This window comes from Sorex araneus, chromosome 5 (genome assembly GCF_027595985.1).
Source record: "Sorex araneus isolate mSorAra2 chromosome 5, mSorAra2.pri, whole genome shotgun sequence".
NCBI lineage: Eukaryota > Metazoa > Chordata > Mammalia > Eulipotyphla > Soricidae > Sorex > Sorex araneus.
The window spans coordinates 25,171,341-25,198,309 of NC_073306.1; the positions used below are offsets into that span (position 1 = coordinate 25,171,341).

Sequence of the window (26,969 nt, forward strand, 5' to 3'; positions counted from 1 at the left end):
ATGTCTCCCTTTTTGTACAACAGGACTGTCCTACTGGTTTTCCATTGGGATAGAACCTTGCATTCATACAGGTAATGTGTGAAGAGCTAAGCCAGTGTATTGATGAGTTCTGGTGGCAGATTCTTCAGGTGTTCAGGTCTGAACAGATGTTGTGTGCTTCTTTACTGACGAAATGGCGTGTTGGATTTTAGAAGGGAGAACGTTGGGAACGACATATCCATCCTGCAGAATTTGGTATGTGGGCAGGTAGATGTGGTTATCAAAAAGATCCGAGTAGAAGTCGTGGATAATTTTCTCCATTGCCCTTTTGGAAGATGTGTTAGATCCATCAGGGCATTGGAGGGCAGTCATCTTGGTCTTATAGTTGGCGAAGGACAGGCAGGCATTTTGAATACTGTTCCTGGCTTCTACTGCATCGGCAACACTGTTGCTCTTCTCTCTTTGAGGTCAGCCTTTATTGCTTCTCTGCACAGCTTTGTGAGCTCAGAGGTTAGCTTGTGATTGCCAAGGATTGTGTCAAACCACGTTGGCGAATGAGCTTGAGAGTTTCCGAAGACAGGTGTCTGTTTGTGGCTTTCTCACTCTCGGCATTCTTTGCACAGTCATGGAGGTGCTGAACCAGTCGATCGTATTCTTTGACTATGTTGTCAATGGAGGCATCTTCCCATACTGCCACAATAGTGCCAAAGAGCTCCCAGTTAGGAGTTCTGGGAGCTCTATAATCAATATAAAGGACCCTAAAAGTCTGCATATAGAACTGAATTAACTGACTTGGGATGAGGAGTGGAGATGAGAGGGAACCTAGACATAGTGGTGGAGGGATGCTGATATTCAGTTAATGAGTGTGGTATAATAACCCTTCAGGTATTCCTAAAGCACTAACAGTTTTATACATTATAATGCCTTAAAAAAACTTGAAAAAATCTGTACTTGGGAAAATTTGGTCTGTTTTATTTACATATTATTTTCTTTCTGATCTCAATATCCTATGAAATACCTTATTTAATTTGAAACTACCTAACTTTACAGGGCTACCTCTTGCCATCTAAGTCTGATCACACCACTAACGTGTAATGCCTGCAGTTTCTCAGCATGTCTTACTTTGTAAACATCAAGCCAATTTTGGGGCTTTGCACAGGCTAGGCCTTCACTACATTTCTCATTGCCCCTATGCACCCTTCCTTATCCAGTCTCCTTTATTCCACTACCTGAATTCTAGTTATTCTTCATTACTTAATTGAATGTTGCTTTCAGGTTGAACAAAAGGCAAAGAGGAAGCCCAGCAAGAAAAGAAAGTTAGAAATGAGGAAAGTACATTGTACTTTGGGTTGTACATTGGGTTGGATGGGATTTATGATTCCATGTTTAGTAGGAGGTTCTGATTCAAAGTTACATTTAGCAGCCTGAAAACAGAATGGCTATGTGATAATCAAACAAAAAACTATGACTAGGAGCTACAGCAACAAAACTCTGTGATCCCCATGAAAGAGGACATAAGAGGAAAATGCTTCACTAATGACTGGAGAGAAAGAAGCACCTGCGACCTGGAAGTAAGAAAGATGGAAATAATATCCAAGTGGCAGAGGGACAAGGAGCAGATGCTTCATGAGCTCTTGGGGGGAGCGGTGGGTAAGGAGGAGTTAACTGATAAAATGAGCATGGTAGTCTTATTAGATCTGTGCAGATGCTGTTGAAGAAATGGAAATCTATAGATAGTAGCTACAGAGGAAGTTTAAACAGGCATATCACATGATGAAGGTGATTCCACAGTTGTAGCAGCATTGTGGAAAGATACAAGCAGCTTTAAAGTAACAAGTAAAATAGAAGATAGGGGCCAGGAAATATGGTTGGAAGAGGCAACAAAGGAAAAGAAAAGTAAAAGTGAAACTCGCAGGAGATATGATAAGAATACATTAATACTACTGACAATAGCAATCACAATTCATGATGGATTTATTCAGTTACCAAGCATGTAACATATATGCACTTATTTATTATTTCAGATTCTGTGATTTACAATACTGCTAATGGTGCTTTTTTCATGCACATAATTCCAACACCATTTAATTTGAAAGGAAAAAATGGCCTTTGAATACATACAGAGAGACTTAAGAGCATGCCATTTGGAGCATGGGTGAACATAGATCCACAGTAGCACTGTAGCACTGCCATCCCATTGTTCATCAATTTGCTTGAGCGGGCACCAGTAACATCTCCATTGTGAGACTTCTTGTTCCTATTTTTGCCATATCGAATATGCAACAGGTAGCTTGTCAGGCTCTGCTCTGCGGGCGGGATACTCTTGGTAGCTTGTCGGGCTTTCTGAGAGGGACGGAGGAATCGAACCTGGGTTGGCCACATGCAAGGCAAATGCCCTACCTGCTGTGCTATCACTGCAGCCCATAGATCCACTAGACAACAATAAATATATATTTTTAGTTTTTATTGCATCACCGTGAAATACAGTTACAAAGCTTTCATGATTGACTTTCAGTCATGTAATGATCAAACACCCATCCCTCCACCAGTGCACATTTTCGACCATCAATGTTCCCAGTATCCCTCCCCATCTCACCTCCTACCTCTGTGGCAGGCCCCTTTCTTTTTACTCTCTCTCTACTTTGGGGCATTATGGTTTGCAATACAGATACTAAGAGGCCATCATGTTTTGTCTTTAGTCTACTTTCAGCACGCATGAGGGACCCTTCAAACCATCATTGACTTAGTGGTCCCTTCTCCATAGTGACAAATACTTTGAAGTAAAACAGCACACACAAAGGGAGGGGATAAGAGAGAGAGAAAGAGAGAATGATCTATTCAAAGAGAACACAGGTTTTCCAGAGAAGAAGAGATTTGAGAGTAGAAATGCCAGATAAAATATTTTATTTTATTTTAAATTTCCTTATGTTTGGCTTTTTTGGTCAGACCCAGCAATGCTCAGGCATTACTCCTGGCTCTGCACTCGGGAATTACTCGTGCTGGTGTTTGGGGAACTATATAAGATACCAGGGGTCAAACCCCAGATGCCAGGGATCAAACCTGGCTCGGTCATGTACAAGGCAAACACCCAACCCATTGTGCTATCACTCCAGCCCCAGATAAAATATTTTAAACAGTACGTAGAATTTAGTATGTACTCTTGAAATATTTGGTATTATTCTAAGTTATTTATCCAATCATATGTAGATTTAGAACCAGAGCCCATTTGGGAATTATAAATTCAAGTGACTCTTCAGTGGGTAAGGAAGAAACGTAAATGTTACATTGATCAAAAATAAGAAAAAAGGGGGTAAGGTGGGCTGTGGTCTCTCTAGGAGAGTACATACACTATCTAAATGACACAAAGGACAAATAATACCAAGAAAATGTCACGACTCAAGACCATCTAAATTTAAATTTTTTTAAACTAGAGATGTGTTGCATTTAATGAAAAAACAGATGTCATTATACAAACACTTTTCTCCACTATGTTTGGGCTTTTACAGTTAATGTAGCATCACAGAAGCTCTTCTTTTCACAGTTCATACTTACGGATTTGGTCTCTTTGATCTTTTGATACTGCATTCTCAAAGAGTACTAAGAAATATTGAGGTCTCTTCTGACTTCTTCTGACTTCTGACTTCAATTATTTAGGAACTAGCTAGGAATTAAATAATATGTTTAATCATATGGCTAATTCTGTAGATTTTTTTGAGATTGAAAGGTTTTTGTTTGTGGCTACACCATTTCACATTCTTATCAGCAGTGTATGAGTTCCATTTCTCCACATCACAAATGACAATTTTTTATTTTCTCTTTTGAAAAATATGTACTTTGGCCATGCTAGTGGATATGAGCCAATATATCCTTGTGTTTTCAATTTGCATTTTAAATTAAAACATGTTCAGGTGATTTTAGGATATTTTTAAACACTTTTAAATTACAAAGAAGAATTCAAGTTTCAGCTAAAATCCAACTTCAAAGAGGATTCAAAATGCAAATAATTCACAAGAGGTGACAGTTGAGGAAACCCTGCTAGGAACATCACTAATTTTGCTCATATACAGGCATTGAGAACCACATCACAACTGATTTTTAGCTCAGTTTTTAAAAAATCAATCACAAATTGACTTTTAATTTTAGAGATTTTGTTTTAAACTCAGAAAACTATAATATTTGAGAAAATGTAAGTTCCAGAATAACAGCAATGGTTGCTTATACTGCCCTCTGTGTCTGAGTAAGACACATACTAGGCATTCAATAAATAATAGCTAATTAAAGAAATATGATTGACTACTTGGACTCAGATATTGTAACTGAATAGAACTCTAAGGCAGAGGGATAGACATAAAATAAGTCTTCGACATTCTTCCTCAAAATCTCAGAATTTATAAACTGAGTAAATGATGGTACCATTAACCAGAAGAGACAAGAAGAGTTCTGAAAAAGGAATTATTCTAGAATTATTACAACTTAAAGTCCCATTTTTACTTTATATTCTTCAATTTCCATGCTCCTTTTATATTATCCTTTCTATGGAGAAAGATGTGAGGGAAAAGTGAAATAATGTTCTACAAACATAAGATAATGACATTGCTATTTATAAACATTTACACTTTAATTTTTAAATTTTTAAAAATTTCCTTTCTTCATGCTTATCACTTTATGTATCCAATTTTCTATATTATTATGAAAGTCTTTATGGTACCGGTTATTCCGATTATTTCGGACTTTTTTTTTCCCACACCTTGTGTTGCTCAGGTGCTTACTCCTGTTTTCAGAGTTTGTGCTCTCTGCTCAGAACACTCCTAGTGGTGCTTGGGGTAGAATGCATCAAAACGTGGTGCCAGGGATCAAAACCAGGTCAGCTGATTACAAGACAAGTGCCTTACCTATTTAACTATCCCCCTGGCACCTTTTTGGTAAACTTAAGTATGTTCTCTGTTTAATGAACTAAAGAATATCTCCCATTGAACAGAATGGAAGAAATCAGACAATGGCCCATTGGAACTCCATATAATGCACTTTGAAACCATGACAGATAACAAATTTTAGTTTTCTATGATCATTTTACCCTTGAGGGTTGCAGTTCTTCCATTTTAAAAATCACAAAAAAACCCTACATTTACTTGAGTGTCTTGGTACTGCTTGTCTGTTGAAATTATTTTATTATAAGAATATTCTAACCTTGCATAATTTGTCCCCCAAAAGAAAGATCCCCTCAAAAGGGAAAGAAATACTATTTCAACACCAGCAAGATTATTTAATGCATACCAAACTTCTTTGAGATTTGCCTTTTTGCCATGTATCTCAAATGCCAGAGTGATATGAACTCATATTACAGTGCAATATTTTACTTATTACTAGTATCATTTGCCCCCCAGCAAGTGATAGGGAGAGTTTATAGTACAAAACTATTTTGTAATACAAATTTCAAACCTGACTTCTATTATTACAGTCACACACCAGGCACTTTTAGGAACACAACTTCCAATGACTTGACTAACGTCTTCAATACTACTGCTTCCCAAGTGATCCTTTGTTCAAAACCTTATGCTGTGAGAACTAACAGATTTTTAATATCAGAGATGTAAGAAATAGAAGGCAAACCAATCTTTGGAGGGGAAAAGTAGAAAATCCCTTCTAAAAGAGCACCAAGACAAGCTAACACAGGTCAACCACAGGTATATGTGTACTGGAAAAGAGACCAAAGTTGTGGAGAATACTGCTCAAGATGCCAGCAGCAAAAAAAGTGCTCCTATCATAGACTTCTTATTTAAGAACTTACCACTGGATTACATTATAAGTGTTGGTTTTTATCTTATTTTTGCTCTCATCATCACCTTACTGTTGAGATTCAAATAAGTAAAATCTCTCTTTTTTTGTGTGTGTAAGGTTCTGATTGAAGGCACCTAACCTCCAATCATTTGTTGAAGAATACTTGATTGTCCAGAGCCCTCGACCAAGTTCTAGGACTCATAGACTATAAGATGAGTAAGATTCAGTTTGTGTTTTTGAGGAACTGGGCCTCTTTCTATAAATTAGCAACTCAGACTGCAGAGTCCAAAAGGCCTCACATGATGTTTCCCACGAAACTCTAGTTGGTATGTGGTTCTATTAACAGTATAATGCTGGGACCTAGGAAGGTGATTTTGCAGGAAGAATAAAGAGAAAAAGTAAGAGTAAAACATATTTAATCAACTGGAAACAATATGATGGTAGATAAGTGTAGGATTTGAATGGGAGAAAATGGAGGATCAAAGCTAGACTTAAGGGTAAAGATAGACGAAAAATGACAAACCAGTAAGTTTGGGGTTCATTCTGTAGGTAAATAAGGGTTAGGGACATAATAAGATCAGATCTGCTTTTTTAGATACAGTGTTGGTATTGGTAACCAACTAGACTAGAAGGGAAGAATCTGGAAAATAGGGTAAAAATAAGGAGGATTTTATAGTAGACTACTGAAGAGATGAAAATAAAAATTACAGATAATTAATTACAGCATAATTAAGTCACACTGTTTTCGTCAGAAATATAAAGAAAACAGTCGAGAAGTTTCATTTTAGTCTCCACTTGTCTTATAAATATATTTGTGAAATAGTATCTCTTTTTAAAGAGCTCAACTCTTTACAAAGGCCATTTCATATTAAAAAAAATAAACTATATTCCATATAATATACCTTTTTTGGTTAGTTTTGGGGTTACATCTGGCAATTTTCAGGCTTACTCTTAGCTCTGTGCTCAAGGGCCACTTCTGTTAAAGCTCAGGGAACCATATGTGATACCAGAGATCAAATCAAAGTCAGCCACGTGCAAGGCAAGTGCCCTAACAATGGTACTTTCATATCTGTACTTTTCATATCAAAAGTTTCTCATCCAATATAATGTACTTTTTATTGAAAACTGAAGTATAAATGTTTTTTCCTAACAGTATCCACCAGTTGGTACATGTTTCTTTAAGGTATATTAAGAATTGATTATGTCTCTGAGTCACAAAACCAGGCTTCAAGTCCCTACTCTATTACTGCCAGACTTCTGTCACTGAACAAGTCCCCCAAAATGATTTCTAGGTTGTAATTTTTAAAGCTGCATCTTAGTCATGGTCTCAGTTAGGAAACAGAAGGCATGCTCAAAAAAAAAATAAAATTGAGTAGGCTTTTAAAAGGGGAAGTCATCAAAGGATAATGAGGCATGCTATGGTAAGCAATAATGGATACCCTTCACTTTATAGACCTTGAGAGGGGAGAGAGAGAGAGAAAGAGAGAGAGAGAGAGAGAGAGAGAGAGAGAGAAAGACAGAGACAGAGAGAGACAGAGACAGAGAGACAGAGACAGAGACAGAGACAGAGAGACAGAAAGAGAAAAAGAGAGGGAGAGAGAGAGAGAACATAGTAGTTGTAGAAAGGGTGGGAGCTGTGGCCTCCTTAACTGTAGCCTGGCAGTAGGGAGCCAAGAGAATAAATACAAAGGAAATGGAATTTTCTTTATGCCTTCAGAGACATCCTGTTAGTGTGCCCTGTTTGCTGAATCCTTCCAAAAGTAAGATGGCAAAGGAGCTTACTGATAAAATCCAAAGCCCACAAAAAAGAGAAAGGATAGAACAAAGATTTAAAATCAAAATGGATGTCACCTAACCCAAAATATATTAATGGCCATTAATCTCTCATCAAGATTTGCTGTGAGGGTAAAATGAGATAACATATTTAAAAAGTTAGTAAACTATAAACAAAATACATAAATATATACTTAAGAACCCCATCCCATAAGATGTCAACAAGAAAGAAGAATGCCAATGTATGATATGAGTTAAAGAGTATTAGCTATACTGAATTTTTTTTCTTTCCAACTAAAATAATTTGGTTTCCATTTCATTGATTTCTGCTATAAATTTTATTATTTCATTTTTTTTCTTTTTGGGTCACACCCGGCAATGCACAGGGGTTACTCCTGGCCCTGCACTCAGGAATTACCCCTGGTGGTGCTCAGGGGACCATATGGGAAGCTGGGAACCAAACCAGGGTTGGCTGCATGCAAGACAAATGCCCTATCCACTGTGCTAGCGCTCTAACCCCTATTATTTCTTTCTTTCTGCTTGCTTTGGGTTCCCTTTGTTGGTCTCTTATATAAGTTGTGCTGTTATGATATTTATTTGGGCCCTTTTTCGCTTCCTAAGGAATGCTTGCATTGCTGATTAACTTCCCTCTTAACATCACTTTGCAGTGGTCCAGATGTTCTGGTATCTTTTGTATTTCGTTTCAGCAATTTTTTATTTTCTTTTCTACTGAGTTTTAGTAATGAGTTGTTTAACTTCCAAATGTTTGAGTTTTTCCCCTGTTTGTGATGAATTTCCATTTTCAAAGCTTGAGATCTAAGAGGATATTTGATATGATTTCTACTGTCTTGATTTTGCGGAAATATGTTTTGTGAACCAGGATGTAATGGATCTGTCTTGTGTGCACTGAAGAATGTGTACTCAACTTTTTGGGGAGTTAATCTTTACAAGTCTGCTAGGCCCATCTCTTCCTCCAATTAAAATTTCTATGCATGTGTAAAGATATTACATTAAAAATAAATTCTCCAGTGCCAAATGATTAGGTCTACATAAATATTAATTCCCTAGGAAAGTCAGTATGTCAATAGTCAGATAGATTGCAGATACCCATACACAAGTATTTCCATGTTAGTTTCATGCCCTTCCCCTTTCCCAGCACAATTTAACTTTTGCCAGTAACATAATTACAACATTTTGATTAAATGGCCAATATAAATATTTCTTGTATGTATCTGTTCACAATTTTCAAGAGATTTGAACTTTTGGGGCTGGAGTGATAGTACAGCAGGTAGGGTGTTTGCCTTGCATGCAGCGAACCGGGTTCAATTCCCAGCATCCCATATGGTCCCCTGAGCACTACCAGGAGTAATTCCTGAGGGCAGAGCCAGGAGTAAGCCCTGTGCATCGCCGGGTGTGACCCAAAAAGAAAAAAAAAGATTTGACGAGACCGTGCTTCGTGGACACCTGTTTCTTGTTAATTGCACCGTGCTTTGTAGACAACACCTGATAAGGAATCAGGATGTCTTGTCACGCCACGAGCTGTAACTAGTCTATCAGCTGCAGACACTTGGGTGTAAGCAAGCAGCGAGGGGTATATAAGGAGGGAAGCTGCCTAGCTGGGGGGGGTTCCTCCTCGTCCGTCCCTCGTTCCTCTTCTTTCCCGTTTTGCATGAGAAGGTCTCTGAATAAATCGATGCCAGAAGAATCTCTGGGTTGCGTGATTTCTTACACCTAAGTATTGATATTGTGTCTTGTTAAATAACATTTGGTGCCTAAAGTCAATTGGATTGGTACCTTCAACCTCTGTGAAGCAGAAGTCAGTCACAGAGAATAAGACAAACACATGGACTGTTCAAGCTCTAGGGTTTCATGGGCCACCAAAAGTGAGTGCATGGGATAGCCATTTATTCAATACAATATGGTTCCGCAATCCTAGTTCTTGACAAGTGAGTTATTGTTTAAGTAGACAGAGATACTAAGAACAGTTAGTAAGCACATCAAAATTCAATGATACATTAATAGCAGAGATTGGGATATTCATATAGCCATTCATTATCTAGTACTCTGTTCTTGGGCACTAGGGTTGTTTTCGGATACTAGCTATTGTGAATTGAATAGCAATGAACATAGAAGGGCAAAAGATTTTTCTTCAGAAAAGTGTGTTTTGGGGCCTCAGGAGTATATTCCCAGAAGTGGTATTACTGGGTCATATGGGATTCACATAGCCATTCAGCATGGGCACTTAAAGTTGAAACAGTTTCCTATTTGGTTTTTGCCTATGTTGTCCTAGAAGATTCAAACTATTTTATTCTACTCTTTCCTGGGCATATTTTTTGCTTGCCCTTTAATCTATTTTACTCACTCCTGGGCACATTTTTGCTGCCCATTTATATTCTAAGACATATGCTGTTTTGCCCAGATTATTCCAGCCTTGGTATTACGTTTTTGTTCGGGCAATGATCTCCCACATCTTGGAAGCATCTAATGAGGCAAGCAGATGGCTACAGGACCAATCCTTTGATTACATAGGGTTAGAGTTTCCAATTCCATCCCCACACTGTGGGGAGGGGAGATTGAGTTTAGTTACTAATTGTTGATGATTTCATGCTTATGTAATGAAATTCTAAAACAATTTTAGTGCACTTACAGTTGATAAGCATGTAAAGATTTAGGGAGACTGATATGCCTAGAGATGATATGGAAGCTCTACAGTCTTTTCCAATTCCCTGTCATATAAAACTATTCCATCTGGCAATATCTGAGTTATATCCTTTTATAGAAATTAATGACTGAGTAAATACCTTCAGTTCTATGAGCCACACCTTAAATCACTAAAACCTGAAGCAGCCTCTGATTTTGAGCCAGTGGTTACAGCTTAAGATCGGGATTTGAAATGGAAGGTGGTTTTAAGAGACTGAGTCCTTTACCTGTGGCTTCTGATGCTCTTTCTGAAAGAGTCAGAAGTGAGCTGAATTCTCAGGTACCTTGCTGGTATCCAAGAATTTCTTGCTGATATAGGGGAAATCTCCATAGATATCCACGTCACAATTGGGTCCAAAAGGGGAACAATTCTAGAAGCCTAGTTCGGTTTCTATTTTAGTTCAGTAATGATTCTTATAAACATAAGTAATATTTGTCTCCCCGAAAAGGTCAGGTAGATTTTACCCAATATGCCTAGAGTAAGCATCATCCAAAAAGTATCACCATCTAGAGAGAACTAAGGGTCAACCAAGTTTTTATTAAAGAAATGGTTGCCGTTCTTAGAAATAGAGTTGTTGGGATTTTATTTTTGTTTTTGTTTTGGTAGGAGACTTCCCAAGCAGTATTCAAGGGTCCCAGGGACCACTATAGGCAGTATTCAGCTATCAGGTCCAAAAGTTTCATGCAAACGGTTCAAGCAGCAGCCATATGCAATCATGGAGACAACCAGGGCCACTCTGTCTGTACTTAGAGTCACTAGAGCTACAGTTGGTGATGCTAGAAGGGCCTCTCAGGTTACACCCAGAAGTGACAAGAGAAGCATGCAATGTCAGGAATTGAACTAGGTCTCATGCATGTAAAGCATGTACTTCTAAACCTGGTGCTATTTTCCTGGCCCAGGAATGCAGACTTCTGAGAAAGAAATTGCTGCTCATCTCAATTCTTTGCCCTTCTCCTAATCTAAAAATAAATCAGGCACACATTTTCCCATAAAGTGAAGAAGTATATGAACTCTCTAAGACCCAAACCCCAACTGGACCTTCAATCCTGTGAGGCAGCCCCAGTCTGACCAATGGAGCTGTGCAGAACCAACTAGCCTGAAACATGCCACCCCTCTCAGGTAAGGATATACCTAGGCTCCCTTGTACCTGGGGACCCCTGACCCAAACCGCACCTAGACATCTGCCCAGTCCCCCAACTTAAGACGTAAGCTTCAGTCTGCAGAAATTATGAAGAAGCAGAGGAATTCACCTGCACTAACAAACAATGACAAAAGCACAGGAAATATCTCAAGTACAGAAGAGTTCCCTAGTATCCCAGATAAAGATTTCAAAGTGCTACTATTTTGGTCCTTAAATGCAGAAAACAATAGAAGAAGTTACAAAAAGAAAAATACAGACAAACAAGAATATTTGTCATAAATCGCTGATAAAAAGCATAGCAGGAGACCTAAAAATATAATAGAGGGAATAAATAGCAGAATGACAGAAGCAGAGGAACAAACCAGCATAACAGAATTAAAAATGCATGAATCCACCCAAAAAAAGAACAAAAAGGGACAAAATAATATAGAAAAACTAAGAAAACATCAGATATCTATGGGACAGTCTGATGAGAAATGGCATCCAAATTGCAGGGGTCCCAGAAAAAGAGACAAAGGAAGAAATTTTGGTGGGAGAAATTGTGGCTTCAAACTCCCCAGTCAGAGAATCAATTCATACACCTAGATTCAGGAGCTCATAAAGTACTAAGGAAAATAAGCCCAAGTCACATTGTGATCCAATTCTCAAGAGTAAAATATAGAGATACTGGGAGCAGAAAGAGCAATCCTGAACATACCTATGAGAGCTTCCATAAAAATCACAGCAGATTCTTGAAATGAAATTCTACAGGCTAGAAGGTAAAGGTATAATATAATCAACAAACTGAAAAAAAACCCATTCAAACAAAAATATTTTATCCAGAGGTTCTCACTCAAATGAGATGGCTCAATACAAACTTCACTTAGAAACAACTGTAGAAGTTCTTGGTAGTTCTCTACACTCTGAACTATTTTGTAGCAAGATAGCTAAACACACCAAGAATGTTGGGATCACTAGTAAATATGGGACCCATTATAGTGCCTCTCTCAGAAAGAAGATGAAGAAAACTGAAATCAGCCAGCAAACCAAGTACAAATCCTTCTGTAGAAAAACCTAAGATGAAGATATAGGCTGTAGGCATTTAACACAGTGGTTCCCTCACAAAAACCATAGCTGGTGGGTGGACCTGGACATACAATACCACTTCTGCCATCACAGTACAGTCTGTCATCAAAAGACTGATGACTTGAAAGACGAACAGAAACCCCACCATTTGACACATTGCTAGCGTATAATAAATGGTTTGATTTGTGCTAAAAAAAAAAAGTTCTTGGTCACTAAACTGTCTCATACAGAGGCTGAAGAAACAAAGATTACAGAAAAACATCCAGTACCCAAACAAAAATGGTCTTTATTTCAATAATTTCATTAAATATCAGGTGGCCCAAACTTACCAAGCAAAAGGCATAGAGTGGATCAAAAAACAGAGTTTCTTTTTTTTTAATTTTATTTTTTTTAATTAATTTATTTTTTAATTAGTGAGTCACAGTGAGGGTACAGTCACAGATTCACACATTTTCGTGCTTGTTTTTCCCTCATGCAATGTTTGAGATCCCATCCTTCCACCAGTGTCCATTTTCCACCACCAATGAACCCAGTATCCCTCCCACCCCCTCAATCCCATCCCCCCACCTCACCCCGCCTCTGTGGCAGGGCATTCCAATTTGATATCTCTCTTTCCATTTGGGTGTTGTGGCCTGAAATAGGGGTATTGAGTGGTCATCCTGTTCAGTCTCTAGTCTACTTTTAGCATGCATCTCCCTTCCCATGCAGGATCTCCAATCACATATTACTTGGTGTTCCCCTCTCTATCTGGGATGACTTTCCCCCAGCATGTGAGGCCAGCTTCCAAGCTATGGAGCCAACCTCCTGGTATTATATACTACTAGTCTTGGGTATTAGTCTCCTACTCTGAAAAAACAGAATTTCTGATGTTTATCAGAGACTCCTTTAAACTGTCATGATATACCCAGACTCAAAATAAAGGCTAGAAAATAATCTCAGGCAAAAGCAGGCTGAATAAGGTAGAGACAGCCAGATGTAGAAATTGATTTATCCAGACGTAGAAGTTGAACAATGCACTATTAAACAATCACTTGATCAAGAGAAAGTAGTAAGAGAAATAAAAAAGATTCCTGGATGCAAGTGGGACTGAAGGCATGAGCTATCAGAACTTTTGAGACTAGGAAAAATCTGTGTGAAGAACACTTCTAGAATTCATCAGGAAACAAGAACAGGCACAAATAAACGACTGAACTTAACATCTCAATAAAGTAGAACAACAAAGAGAGCCTAAAGCAAGCAAAATGAGGAAACTAGTAAAAACGAACAGAAACTTATGATATCTTAGAAATTATTTTAAAAATAAATAAAAAGAAATATATAAATAATAAAACCAAGAACTGTTTTATTGTCATTTTTCATTGGTCTTTTTGTTTGTTTGTTTGTTTGTTTGTTTGTTTTTAGGAAGGGACATATCAAGAGGTGCTCAGGGGTCATTCCTGGTAGTACTCAGGAGACCATACGCAGTGCCCTGGATCCACTAGCTCTGGCTACATGCAAGGCAAGTGCCTTGCCCCTTACCCCTGTACTCCCCTGTACTCCCCTGTAGTCTCTCCAACCCAAGATTGTTTTTTTTAAAAGAATCAGTAAAGTAGACAAATTCCTGTCTATACACACACAGACACACACACACAATCAGAATGGAAATGAAAGGAGAGAAATAAAAATTTGTAGAGTCTTATAACCTCCCAAAATGGAGTCAGATGGAAATAGAAGACCCAGAAATAAAACTAGTCCTCTCAAAGAATCCAAGATAGTTATCAAAAATCTCAAGAAAAAAATGTTCTAGTCCAGATAGGGCTACTATTGAGTATTTCCAAATCTTCAAGGAGGGCCTTCTACCCATTCTTCTTAACCTCTTCCAAGAAGTGAAAGAAATAGGAATTCTCCCAATTTCTGTGAAAATTGCTCCTGGTTCTATGCTTAGGGATCAATCCTGAAAAGACTTGGGGACACTATGGGGGTCAACACTGAGTTAGACACCTGCAAGGAAAGCAGTCTACCAAACAGAGACATTATTAAAAGAGAAAATTTCAGACCAATATCCCTGATGAATGCAGATGCAAAGATCAATAAAAATAACAACAACAAAAGAATCTAACTATCACTATTTGGTATGATTTGAGATACAGGAAACTCTAAAGAATCCTCTTAGAAGCTTTGGTTCATCTACACAATGGCTACTATGCAGCTGTTAGACGAAATGTAGCACTGTAGCACTGTCCTCCTGTTGTTCATTGATTTGCTCGAGCAGCACTAGTAACATCTCCATTGTGACACTTGTTGTTACTGTTTTGAGCATATGGAATACACCATGGGTAGGTTGCCAGGCTCTGCCATGTGGACGAGTTACTCTCGGTAGCTTGCCGGGCTCTTTGAGAGGGATGGAGGAATCGAACCGGGGTTGGTTGTGTGCGAGGCAAACATCCTATCCGCTATCGCTTCAGTCCTTAGAAGAGATGAAATCATGAAATTTGCATATAAGTGGATGGACATGGAGAGTATCATGCTAAGTGAAATTAGTCAGAAAGAGAGGGACAGACATAGAATGACTGCACTCATTTGTGGAATATAAAGTAGGATAAAATGAGACTAACACCTAAGGACAGTAGAGATAAGGCCCAGGACGATCATTCCATGGTTTGGAAGCCAGCCTCACGTGCTGGGGGTAAAAGGCAGTTGGTATGGAGAAGGGACCACTAAATAAATGATAGTTGGAGGAATCACCTGGCATGGGAGATATGTGTTGAAAGTAGATCAAGGACCAAACATGATGGCCTCTTAGCATTTGCAAATCGTAACCCAAAATTAGAGAGACAGTAAGAAGTATGTACCTGACATAGAGGCAGGCAGGGTGTGGCATGGGGTAGGGGTGGCTGGAGGGATATTGGGAATGATGGCAGTGGAAAGTGTGCACTAGTGGAGGGATAGGTGCTCAAGCATTATATGACTGAAATATAATCATGAAAACTTGTAACTGTATCTCGAGGTGATCCAATAAAACGTATTGTTAAAAAAACAAAAAAAGAATCCTCTTTGAAATTACTATAAACAAAAAACTTCTGCAGTTAACTAACGGGCTACAAAATCAATGCACAGAAATCTGATGCATTCTTATATGTTAACAATGATGTAGAAAAGAAAGAAATAAGAAAAACTATGCTAACTATGCTAAGACTTGTGGGATGTAACCCCTAAAATAAAAAGACGTATGTATTTGTTAAAACTCATTCAATTATATATTTAGATTTGCACATTTTACTGTGTGTAAATTCAGCTTCTATTTAAACACTGCATTAGGCAGTCTAATAGAGAACCAAAAAACATGTTTTAAAAGGAATTAGATCATATAGATTGTGAGTGTGTTGTTTAAAATGTACAATACAAACTTCAAACTAATTCAATACAAATTAGTATTGATATGTAATACTAATTACATATCAAAAATGACTTTTTGATATGTAATTAGTTGAGTAAATAAACAAAATTTATACTGAACACTTGGAAAAAAACTATGCTATTATGACTCTGGAAAAAAAAACACCCTCAAAAATCTAGGAGTCATTTAACAAAAAAGGCAAAAATAACTATTTAGTAAAAATTATAAATCACTTTGAAAGAAAAAATGAATACACAAGGAAATGGAAACATTCCTTGTTCATGGATTGGAAGAATCAACTTTAAGAAAATGGCTATCTGGGGCTGGAGTGATAGTACAGCGGGCAAGGCGTTTGCCTTGCACGCAGCTGACCCGGGTTCAATTCCCAGCATCCCATATGGTCCCCTGAGCACCGCCAGGAGTAATTCCTGAGTTCATGAGCCAGGAGTAACCCCTGTGCATTGCTGGGTATGACCCAAAACAAAAAACAAAACAAAACAAAAGCAAAAAAAGAAAATGACTATCTTACCCAAAGTAATTTACAGATAGATGCAATACAATTCCCAACAAAATTCCTATGGCATTTAACAATGATATAGAACAATAATTCTAAAACTCTTATGAAAGTACAAACATCCAAAGGAATCCTAAGGAAAGAGAAGATGGGAAATATTGCACTAATCTTTAATATAGAGCTATAGTAATCAAAATTGTATGAACAAACACAAACTCCTAGATAAGTGCAACAGAATTGAGAGTTTAGAGATTAAACCCTTGTATGCATGAGCAGTTAATTTATCACAAAGGAGCTAGATGTATGAAGTCTAGAGAAAGTCTGTTCAACAAGTGGTGCAGAGAATACTAGATAGTGACATGCAAAAAAGTGAAATTAGAATCATACCTCACCTTGTACATAAATGTTAAATGGACCAAAAGCATGATATAAAACTTGTATCTGTAAAATATATTGAAGGCAGGACTCTCTAAGAACCTGACCACAGTGATATGACTCTCTCGGCAAAGAAAACAAAAGTAGAAGTGAACAAATGGAACTACATCAAACTAAAAAGCATCTTCATTGCAAAAGAAATGAAGCCTAAGATTAAGACCCTGGGTGTTACCAAGTCTGGCTCACAGTGACAAGCTCCTGAAAGAAAGTAAAGGGCTTTCATTGTTGAGGTTTTGGATGGATTAGCATTTTTTTCCCTCAGCTTTTCTTCCAATTTGGTGAATTTTATAGTATCCTTTTTACAAACTTTATTTGTATTGGCATAAATTACTTACTGGATCAGAGTTTGGGAAAAATAATTAGCACCGAGAATACTATAAAATTGCAAAGCCCGGTGATTAAAATAAAATAAAATTTAATTTTAGTTACCATGCTCTTGTAAAAAAAGTAAAATAGACACTATGCTGATTTTTAAAATAAAAATTATACTTAAGTATTAAAATAAAACTCATTTATAATAAAAAGTATTAGGTTGAAATAGATACCAGGGATATAGAAAAAGAAAATTCTTAAAAAAGGCCTAAAATGAAAAGAAATTCCACTGATATAAGAAACTTTCCATATATTACACAATATTAGCCCTATAAGTAGGGCTAATATTAACCTAGATATCTAATGCACTCTCAAAGCTCTATAACAACAAATCCAATACATAATCCCATAAAAAATGGGGAGTCAAGAGGAACAGAAAATTCTTCAAGTATGATACAAAGATGGTCAATAAACTTATAAAAATGTTCATCATCACTGATTATCAAGAAAATATAACTCAAAGCACAATAAAATAATACCTCACAACAGCAAGAATGGTTTATATCAAAAAGTCTGAAAATAAGTGTTGATAAAGATGTGGTAACAAAGGAACTTTTACTACTGCTAGTAAGAATACAGCTTGGTTCAGCTGCTTCAAAAAATGGTTTGGAAATTTATCAAAAAATTAATAATAGAGTGATAGCACAGCAGTAGGACATTTGCCTTGCATGTGGCTGACCCGGGTCCGATTCCTCCGCCCCTCTTGGTGAGTCCGGCAAGCTACCAAGAGTATCTTGCCTGCATGGCAGATCCTGGCAAGCTATCCTTGGTGTACTCAATATGCCAAAAACAGTAACAACAATCTCAAAATGGAGACATTACTGGTGCCTGCTCGAGCAAATTGATGAGCAACGGATGACAGTGACAGTGACAGAGTTTCCATCTGAAAAATCAGAAAAATGAAATCTTATAGTTTGCTGCAACTTTAATGGTGTTGGAGAATGCCATGCACATGAAGTATCTTAAAAAGAAAAAGTCCAGATGATCTCATTTGGTAGTATAAAGAAACAAAGCAAGAGGTTAGACAATCCTGAGGGTACTGGAGTGGTGGGGGTGTGGACCCGGGATCATGGTGAAGAGATCCTGGTATTCTGCTGGCTAGCATAGAGTAGAAGCATTACAAATCTAAAACAATAATATTGGTACTATTTTTTAATTTCCTTAAGAAAATCATAACAAACTATTTTTTTTAAAAGCAACTACTGCTCTCACCCCACCCTTAAGACTTAGAAGAATTTGGTTTTAGGGATATCATCCAGTTAATTGGAGAACATACCCTCTCTACCTGAGAAACTCATCTTTCACTCCTGAGTGAGGATAAAGTAATCCTCTCCTTATTATATGAAATCTCCCTTCTCTTCTCAACATCCCAATCCTTAACCTAGAATACGTATCCCAGGTCTGCACCATTATTCTTTTGTTGCTCTTTTGTGTGTGTGTGTGTGTGTGTGTGTGTGTGTGTGTTGGGGGGAGGGAAGTTGGGCCACACCTGACTGTGTTCAAGGTTTACTCTTGGTTCTGAGCTTAGGGATCACTCTTGGAAGGCTAGGGCACCATATGGGATGCCAGCGACCAAATCCAGGTAAATCACGTGAAAGGCAAGTGCCCCTATCCCTGTTTTATAACTCTGCCCCCTGCTTAATTTTTTTTTAATTTATTGCCTGTAAGTCTTTATCTTTACACATATGTTATCAAATTGGTTTTTTTTCTTAACTAACCTGTCTGATGCTCTTTCAATTACTCATTCAAACAAAAGAAGAACCTAGAGGGATATGGAATTTTTTTCTCCCTCTACAGCAACAAGCCAATTTCTTTGCCAAAAACATCTGAAGAACAACTACAGTGTGCTTAGTATAGTGGTCAAACATCTCACTACACATAATGAATAACATACTTCATTCAGCACACAGATTTTATAATTCAATGCATAATCTTTATTTCTCTGCTCACGCCTCTCTAACCACATTGACTTTCTTCTTGTTTCTTGAACTTCTCTCAATATATGCCTACCTAAGAATCTTTATCTAGCTGAGCTCTCTGCTTATTCTCTTGATATCCACTGGAGAACTTTTTCACCTCCATAGGTACAATTGAAGTTCACCTTCTTCTCAAGAAGACATACACTATTCAAGATAATAAGCGATAGCACAGCGGATAGGGCGCTTGCCTTGCATGTGGCCGACCTGGATTCGATTCCTCTGCCCCTCTCGGAGAGCCCGGAAAGCTACCAAGAGTATCTAGCCCACATGGCAGAGCCTGACAAGCTATCTGTGGTGTATTTGATAAGCCAAAAACAGTAACAACAAGTCTCACAATGGAGACGTTACTGGTGCCCGCTTGAGCAAATCGATGAGCAACAGGATGACAGTGACAGTGACAGAACTTCCTAACCCAAGCTTCCAATCCCATTTATCCTACTCTTGTTTTAGCCCATAGTATTAATAACTTTGTAACATGTTACCTAAAGCACTTGTTTATTGTGCTTATTTTCAACCTCTCTCCCATTGTGTCCCAGTTGAAGGGTACTTTTGAGTCCTGCACACTAATGTACCCCATGCACCTACAAGTGGGCCTGATCCATACTGAACAAACACTCAACAAATTTATCCACTGAGTTAACTATTTTATCAACTCCAAATCCAATCTGTTGTGTGAAATAGTTTCAGGGAGCCCAGTGACATTAGCAATTTTTTTTTGCTAATGGAAATTTCAGAAGTGAAAAATAAAAGCAAGTTTGTGTGGGCATTGTAACTCTGATCTAATAAACTATAATTTGTTCAAAAGTATTTGCTTTCAAGTAAAAATTTGTAAGTGAATAATCTACCCATTACAATTAAATCTAAAAACTGCAGTATTTATATTAAAGGTAAAACAAGATTGAGAATAAATCTAGTACTATAATAAATTTGTTTGCAATCAACACACACTGGATAACTATAAATTCTATCATTACATTAATAAAATGTAAAAATTTGTAAAGCAATTTAGAACTCTATAGCAGCTGCAACATCAATACTAGCTACTTTGCCAGTTGTTCAGAGACCATGCAGGATAACATAAACTGGTAGTATATACATTTGAGATCCATTTTGCACAACAAAATTTCAAAATTTCCTTTACTTTTCTTTAAATAAAATATCACATCCTGTTGCTTGCATGTTTGAGCTGAGGTGAAATTCAAACTGATCAGGGAAATAAATCATGAAGGAGGCAGTTTAGGTACCTCTGAGTATACTGTGGCCAGAATCTAATTAGCAGAGAAAATTGTAGTCACGAATTCATATCTTGAATAGGTAGGACATGTGCATTGATATTATTGTAATCATTTCGTTGCAGAAAGATCTAGAAAGTCAAGGAATTCAAACCACAGAATTAAGAAAGAATATAAGGGTTAAATGTTTTCTTTCCAAAAGTCCAAACCTTCTATCTCCATTAGCTAAAATGTTATGGAGTCAGAAAAAGGGTTAACAACAGGAGTATTTATTGGGTGTCCACATATTAGACAGTGTCATATAAGGCATCCCATTTAATCCTCATGTCAAAGACTGGAATTGCCTCATTGGTCTATCGGGAATAAAAGGGAGGGGTAAAAAATTAATTATGCAATGCCACATTACTACTGTGTAGGATCAGAACTGAACCGAGAATATTGAATTAGAATCCCTCATGCTAAACTATATTGTCACTACAGAAATGCTAAGAGGTTCTACGTTAATTCAAAACACACTACGTCATGGAATTAGTGAGGCCACCAGATCTAACAGCCGAACCTCCAACCTTTAGTGCAATCAATCACAGCCCAAAGTACACCAAGCAAGCAAAAATTTCAGAGGCTAACATTCTTCATAACTAAAGAGGGCTATTTAAAAATTCTTCAACTAAAAATCACATGGCTTATATATATGTATACACACATATACACGCACACACATCACTGTCACTGTCACTGTCACCCCGTTGCTCATCGACTTGCTTGAGTGGGCACCAGTAACATCTCCACTTGTTGTTACTGTTTTTGGCATATCGAATAAGCTACGAGTAGCTTGCCAGGCTCTGCTGTGCGGGTGAGATACTCTCGGTAGCTTGCCGGGCTCTCCGAGAGGGGCAGAGGAATCAAACCTAGGTTGGCCAGCGTGCAAGGCAAACGCCCTACCCTCTGTGCTATTGCTCCAGCCCCCCGTCCCACACACACATATACATTTATAGAGTTGGTAGGAGAGGGTAAAATCTTATATATGCCCCAGGACAAAGGAGAGGCTAAGGTTTTTTTTTTTTTATTGCATCACAGTGAGATATAGTTACAAGCTTTCATGTTTGAGTTACAATCACACAATGATCAAACACCCATCCCTCCACCAGTGCACATTCCCCACCACCAATATCCCCTGTATACCCCCCTTTCCCACCCTTCCACCCTCCATGGCAGGCAATATTCCAAATATTCTCTCTACTTTTGGGCATTATGGTTTGCAATACAGATACTGAGAGCTTATCATGTTTGGGCCTTTATCTACTTTCAGCATACATCTCCCATCCGGACCAATTCCTCCAACTCTCATTTTCTTAGTGATCCCTTCTCAATTCCAGCTGCCTTCTCCCAGGAGGGGTTAATTTTTTAAAACTAAACAAAAATTCAAGAAGAGAAGGAATCTAACAATTCATTTCCTCTGGGTCTTCCACAGTGCAACACTGCACTGTCACTCTATTAGGGAAGTTAGGAGGCACACATCTGGATTGAACCTTTGATTCTTCCTTATATTAATTTCATTCAATGTTTAAAACTCAACCCACTCACATTTCCAAAACACTTCACACAGACTACTTGTCTCATGAATGGAGTCCCATTCACAACCTCCTTAAAACATCAAACTTATTCTGAAGTGACTGAGGTTAAAGCTTGTTCAGTATTAATTTGCAAGTATTATGAAAAATGAAAAACTAGACAAAAATGCACAAAGAGTTCTGTGTGGCAGCCTCTTCAAAGATTTTTTACAAAAATGAAACAGCGAAGTAGGGTCCACGGGATGCTCTCTGGAACCCATTTGGGTTCGTGCCTTACTGTGTAGTGGAGGTGGGCATGGAATTCCCCTGTGGGAAGAGTTTATGAGAATCAACACCCTTGAGAGACACTTATAACACCTTGGGAATCAACAGGACTCACTTGCCCCCAAACGCCGAGAGTTGTTTTCTAGAAGCTCCTCCCCTTGGTTTCCTGGGGCCCTCCCTAACTCCCACAGCAGATGTCTGGGGAGAGGAGGTTCTCTCCCTTTCAGAAATGAACTCTTCTCCCCCGGGCTCAAGAGTGTAAGATGTGAGTTTACAAAATCCTAAACGTCTGACAACCCCGAGACTAAAGAGACAATACTGACAGCACACAAACCTTACTAATACCTGAGCTTTTTTTCTTCTCTGCCACACCAGAGCACACTGGTTAGAGCAACAGAAGCGGGGTTCCCTTCAATAGCTCCTAGAGCTGTCCCAACTCCAGGTCTGTAGCGGGCACCAGTGGCGGAAGACACACAAAGACACGCAGACACTAACGCGCAGACCTTCCCACCCGCACCTCACCTACACACAGAAACGGACCCCCCCCCTCAACACACACACACACACACACACACACCACCACCACCACCACCACACCAAGGTATCAGTGCTCCGGGTCCACAGCGGGCTGCAGTATGGGGAAGACACACACAGACACATGCACGCGCGCGCGCGCACACACACACACACACACACACACACACACACACACCAGGAGATCAGTGCTCTGGGTCCATAGCAGGCACCAGTAGGGGAAAGACACAGTTAAACACATGCAGACACACACATTCACACACACACAAGGGGATCAGTGCTCCGGGTCCATAGTGGGCTCCAGGGGGAAAGACACACCACACACACACCCCTCCCCCGCCCCCCAGGGGATCAGTGCTCCAGAGCTCAGCACCCAGGGGTCCGGCTCTCTCCCAGCTGCCCGGGACTTTTTGGCGCCACCGCCTATTTCAGCACAGCCCCCGCAGGACGGCTGCGAGAGGCGCAGAGGGTGTGGCGCGGTCGCTGTCGCGGGGGAGGAAGAGCGCGCCAACCCGAGTTTCAGTTGTCTCCAGGTCTCGGGAGGCGGGCGAAGGAGTGACCGAGACCCCCGGGACGCCAGAGTCTCCCGATGGCGGATAAAGAGATAGCCACAGCTCCCCCGGCTAGGGGCTGCGCGGGGCGGGGAAGTTCCCTCCATCCTTCCCGGGAGCCGGGTGACCGCAGGGCGCCCGGGAGCTGCCCAGTGGCGGCCACGTGGCCGCGCGGCCGCCACCTTCTCTCACGGCGGGTGGGCGGGGCGTGGGGACGCGGGGCCAGCCCGAGGCCTGGCTACCTGGTTCTTGAGGCGCATCTTCTTAATGCCGCGGCCCAGCCCGAGGCGGCTGGCGCTGGACAGGGCGCGGCGGACCGGAGGACGTCCACGGAGTTGCACCGCGTTGCTCGCTCGCCAGCCCGCCCCAGCGCAGCGCGGCCGCTTGGCCACCCGCCACCCCCACCGCCGCCTCCAGGGGGCGCCTTGCCGGGGAGACTTGAGTTCAGCTTGAGGTCAGCTGGCTCTGGGTTTGGCAAGGAGCCTGCGCGGGAAGATTGAATGAATAAATCTCCCTGCCCTCTTTAGCCAGCTTTCTGTGCTTTAACTGTGTTCCATCAACACCATTTGGACCGTTTGGATCATAGCACTGATGAAACACTATTCTCGGCTGGAGGGTTTACAAACCTGACCCATTTGATACCCTGAGAGAGTAAATCTTACCCTTTTGGGGAAAGGAGCCTCCAGAAGGCAACTTATATACAACAGGGATTTATGGACACCTTGTATGACTAGTCGGGTTTTAGCAGTAGATTCATGTCTAAAATATGTTCAAAGCAAAGAGGAAGATGAAGACAATTGACATCACTAAACTTTGAAGTGACCAAGACTTTTGTGCACTATAATTTCAGGTTAAAAATATCGTTCACTGACCTGAGTAACGGGGGAGAGCTCTTCAGCTACACTGTGCCCTCCAAAGCCACACTAGACAATGAATAGTAGACATCAGTGCAGTGGTAGGCAGGTAATAAAACAGGTATTGGTAGCAGGTGATAAGTAGAAATGGGAAAAAAAGCTCTTTGGCCTTTCCCTACCTTTTTACTATGACTTTCACTCTCAAGACCCGGGAACATAGAGAAGGGGTGGAGGGAAAGGTTGAGAGCAGGGACACTCCGGCGGTGGAACACTATATGCATGAATCCTATCATTAATAGTATGATTAAAAATTATAGCACTGTAGCACTGTTGTCCCGTTGTTCATCTATTTGCTCGAGAGGGCACCAGTAACGTCTCCATTTTGAGACTTGTTGTTACTGTTTTTGGCATATCAAATATGACACCGGTAGCTTATGAGGCTCTGCCACAGGGGTGGGATACTCTCAGTATCTTGCCCAGCTCTCAGAGAGGGACTGAGGAATGATCCCCGGTTGATTGCATGCAAGGCAAAAGCCCTACCCGCTGTGCTATCGCTCCAGTCCAGTGCATAAAATAAAATAAAATAAAAAGTAAAGAAAAATAACCATTTCTACCTGATGAAAAAAGTACTTAATTTAAAGTGCAGGAAATGCTGGTATGCATAAGAATTACTGGGTAGGACTAAACTTAACATGGTAAAGTTGATGGAAATATTAAAGAGGACATCAGACCCAGTGCCTCCTTATAGATAAAATTTCTGAGGTCCAGAAAAGACATGCCACAACTTACAAGGGAGTTAGAGGAAAAATTGCAAATATTCTCCTGACAGACTCTTGATTTTTCCTCCTCCTCTTCCTCCTTCTCCTACTCCTCCTTTCTTCCTTCTCCTCCTTTCCCTCCCTCCTCCTATTTCCCCTCTGCCTTCTCTTTATTCTGCTCCTTCTTTCCTCCTCTTTTTGCTCCTCCTCCACACTACTGGTGCTGGGGTGTCTAGGATCCATCCAGATACATTCAAGGCAACCTGAGGTGCCAGGTATGGAATTTAGGGCTCTAGACTTGCTAAGAGCTCAGATTTGCTCTTTGAGATATGTCCATAGCCCAGATCTTTTCTTTACAATTTTTTAGGATTTTCTCTCTTTTTTAGGACTTGATTCATTGACTTTCAAGTATACCTAAATACACTTTAAGAGGAGGCGTAGATACTTGAAGTACTTAGTATGATATTAAACAAATTGGATGTTTGTTTTATTATAAGAATAGCTAATGATAATTGAGTTCTTTTTTATATGCACTTTCGATGGTTACCTCAATGTCAGTTTTAAATTATTTCACTTTTAGAGAAGTCTTAAAGCAATCTCTGGTGGCTGAAAAAATGTTTCCCACAGTTATCCTTTGATAATGCAATAAAAAGGGGTTTTGCTTCTGAAAAGATCAGGATATACCAAACTCAGAATTCTGCTAATTCATACCCTTTCATGCTATACTTTTTATCTAGCATTTCACTTTTTAAAATATATCTTAAGGAAATAATCATTAATGTATTCATAGATTTGGTTTTGTGATTAATTACTGTAACATTCCTTCAAGTGTAGAAAAATGGAAGAGCCTTTAACAGTCAAACAAGAGGAATGTATTATAATGCAATAAAATATTCTGCTCTGCAGACATTTAAAAAAGTTGCTAGCAATCAATAAATATTCACATAGAAGGGGGTTCACAACATATTTTAAAATCAAGAGAAGCAGGTCACAAAGCTATATGTTTAGAATAATCCTGTTTTTAGAAGGTAACTGATTATTTTAGAAGGTATATTTATGACTGATTTTTACTTTTCCCTCTTTTGCTTATCTGTACTTCTTAAATGTTGTTGATAGTTATTACTTAAAACAAATTTTGTTTTAATGTATCACTATTTGTAATTATTACCAAAGTAGCAACAGTGAGCAAAGCACTATGGCAAGGGCCAACTAGTAAGAATTTTGTGTGCTTTAGCACTAAAAGAACATAGTCTATAGTTAGGGTATTAATAAAGGCTAAGACTAGAGTTCAATTCTTAGCTCTGCTCTCTTTAAGGTATCCTATCTTAAACAAGTTATTTGTTTTTTCTAAACCTAAAACATCATTGACAATAATAACTATCATTTCTTGAGAGTTTACATTATCCTGGGAACTATGCTAAACTCTTCATTTATAACCTTTATATTTTCATATAAACTAATGAAGTAATTGAGGCTTAAATTGGGGAAATTTAAATAACTTGCCCAAGTTTACACTGCTAAATAAGTATTGGAATTATAATTTGGTTGTAAGGATTAAATGCAAAAGAGTACTAAAAGTACTTAACCTATCACACTATTATATATATACATATAGTTGATATTTCAGGTTTTTTAAAGATCTAGGCACAATACTTGCAGTAAATTTTGCTCTTTATAATCTTTCTTATTACTCAAAATACATCACCAGGGAATAGAATTTGATATGTAAGAGCATTAATTTTAAAACTTGCCTTGGATTGAATCCCAGTTCCACCATCTACTTACTAGAAAGCTCTGCAACCTTAGGTAAATTAATTAACATCCTTATGCATTAATTTTACTCTGAATTAGCTGGACATAGTATTAGACCTGACTTTAGAGGCCTTATTCTGGATCTGGAATGAATGAACAATTATAAAACAATAAGAACAGTACCTGGTATACTTAGAAAAGTATATATTTTGTAAATTTTTCTTAATACTAAAAAAAGTTGTTTTAGTACATCTTCTTTATTTTGATACCTAAGCATAGTGTTATTTCACAACAAAAGGATATTTAAATGAATAAACAATCAGAATTCATAGGAATTTAT

The 26,969-nt window shown here is 38.9% G+C and overlaps 1 protein-coding gene across 1 annotated transcript in view; it reads right to left on the bottom strand.

Annotated features, from left to right (window-relative positions):
* The window catches only part of ELAVL4 (ELAV like RNA binding protein 4), a 177,026-nt gene extending 153,386 nt beyond the window's left edge, over nucleotides 1–23,640 (bottom strand). The window contains exon 1 of the mRNA XM_055138708.1: nucleotides 23,508–23,640. Within this exon, the coding sequence (XP_054994683.1) occupies nucleotides 23,508–23,525 (18 nt within the window). The 5' untranslated portion in view covers nucleotides 23,526–23,640. The remainder of the gene's footprint in view (nucleotides 1–23,507) is intronic.
* Nucleotides 23,641–26,969: the final 3,329 nt, after the last annotated feature.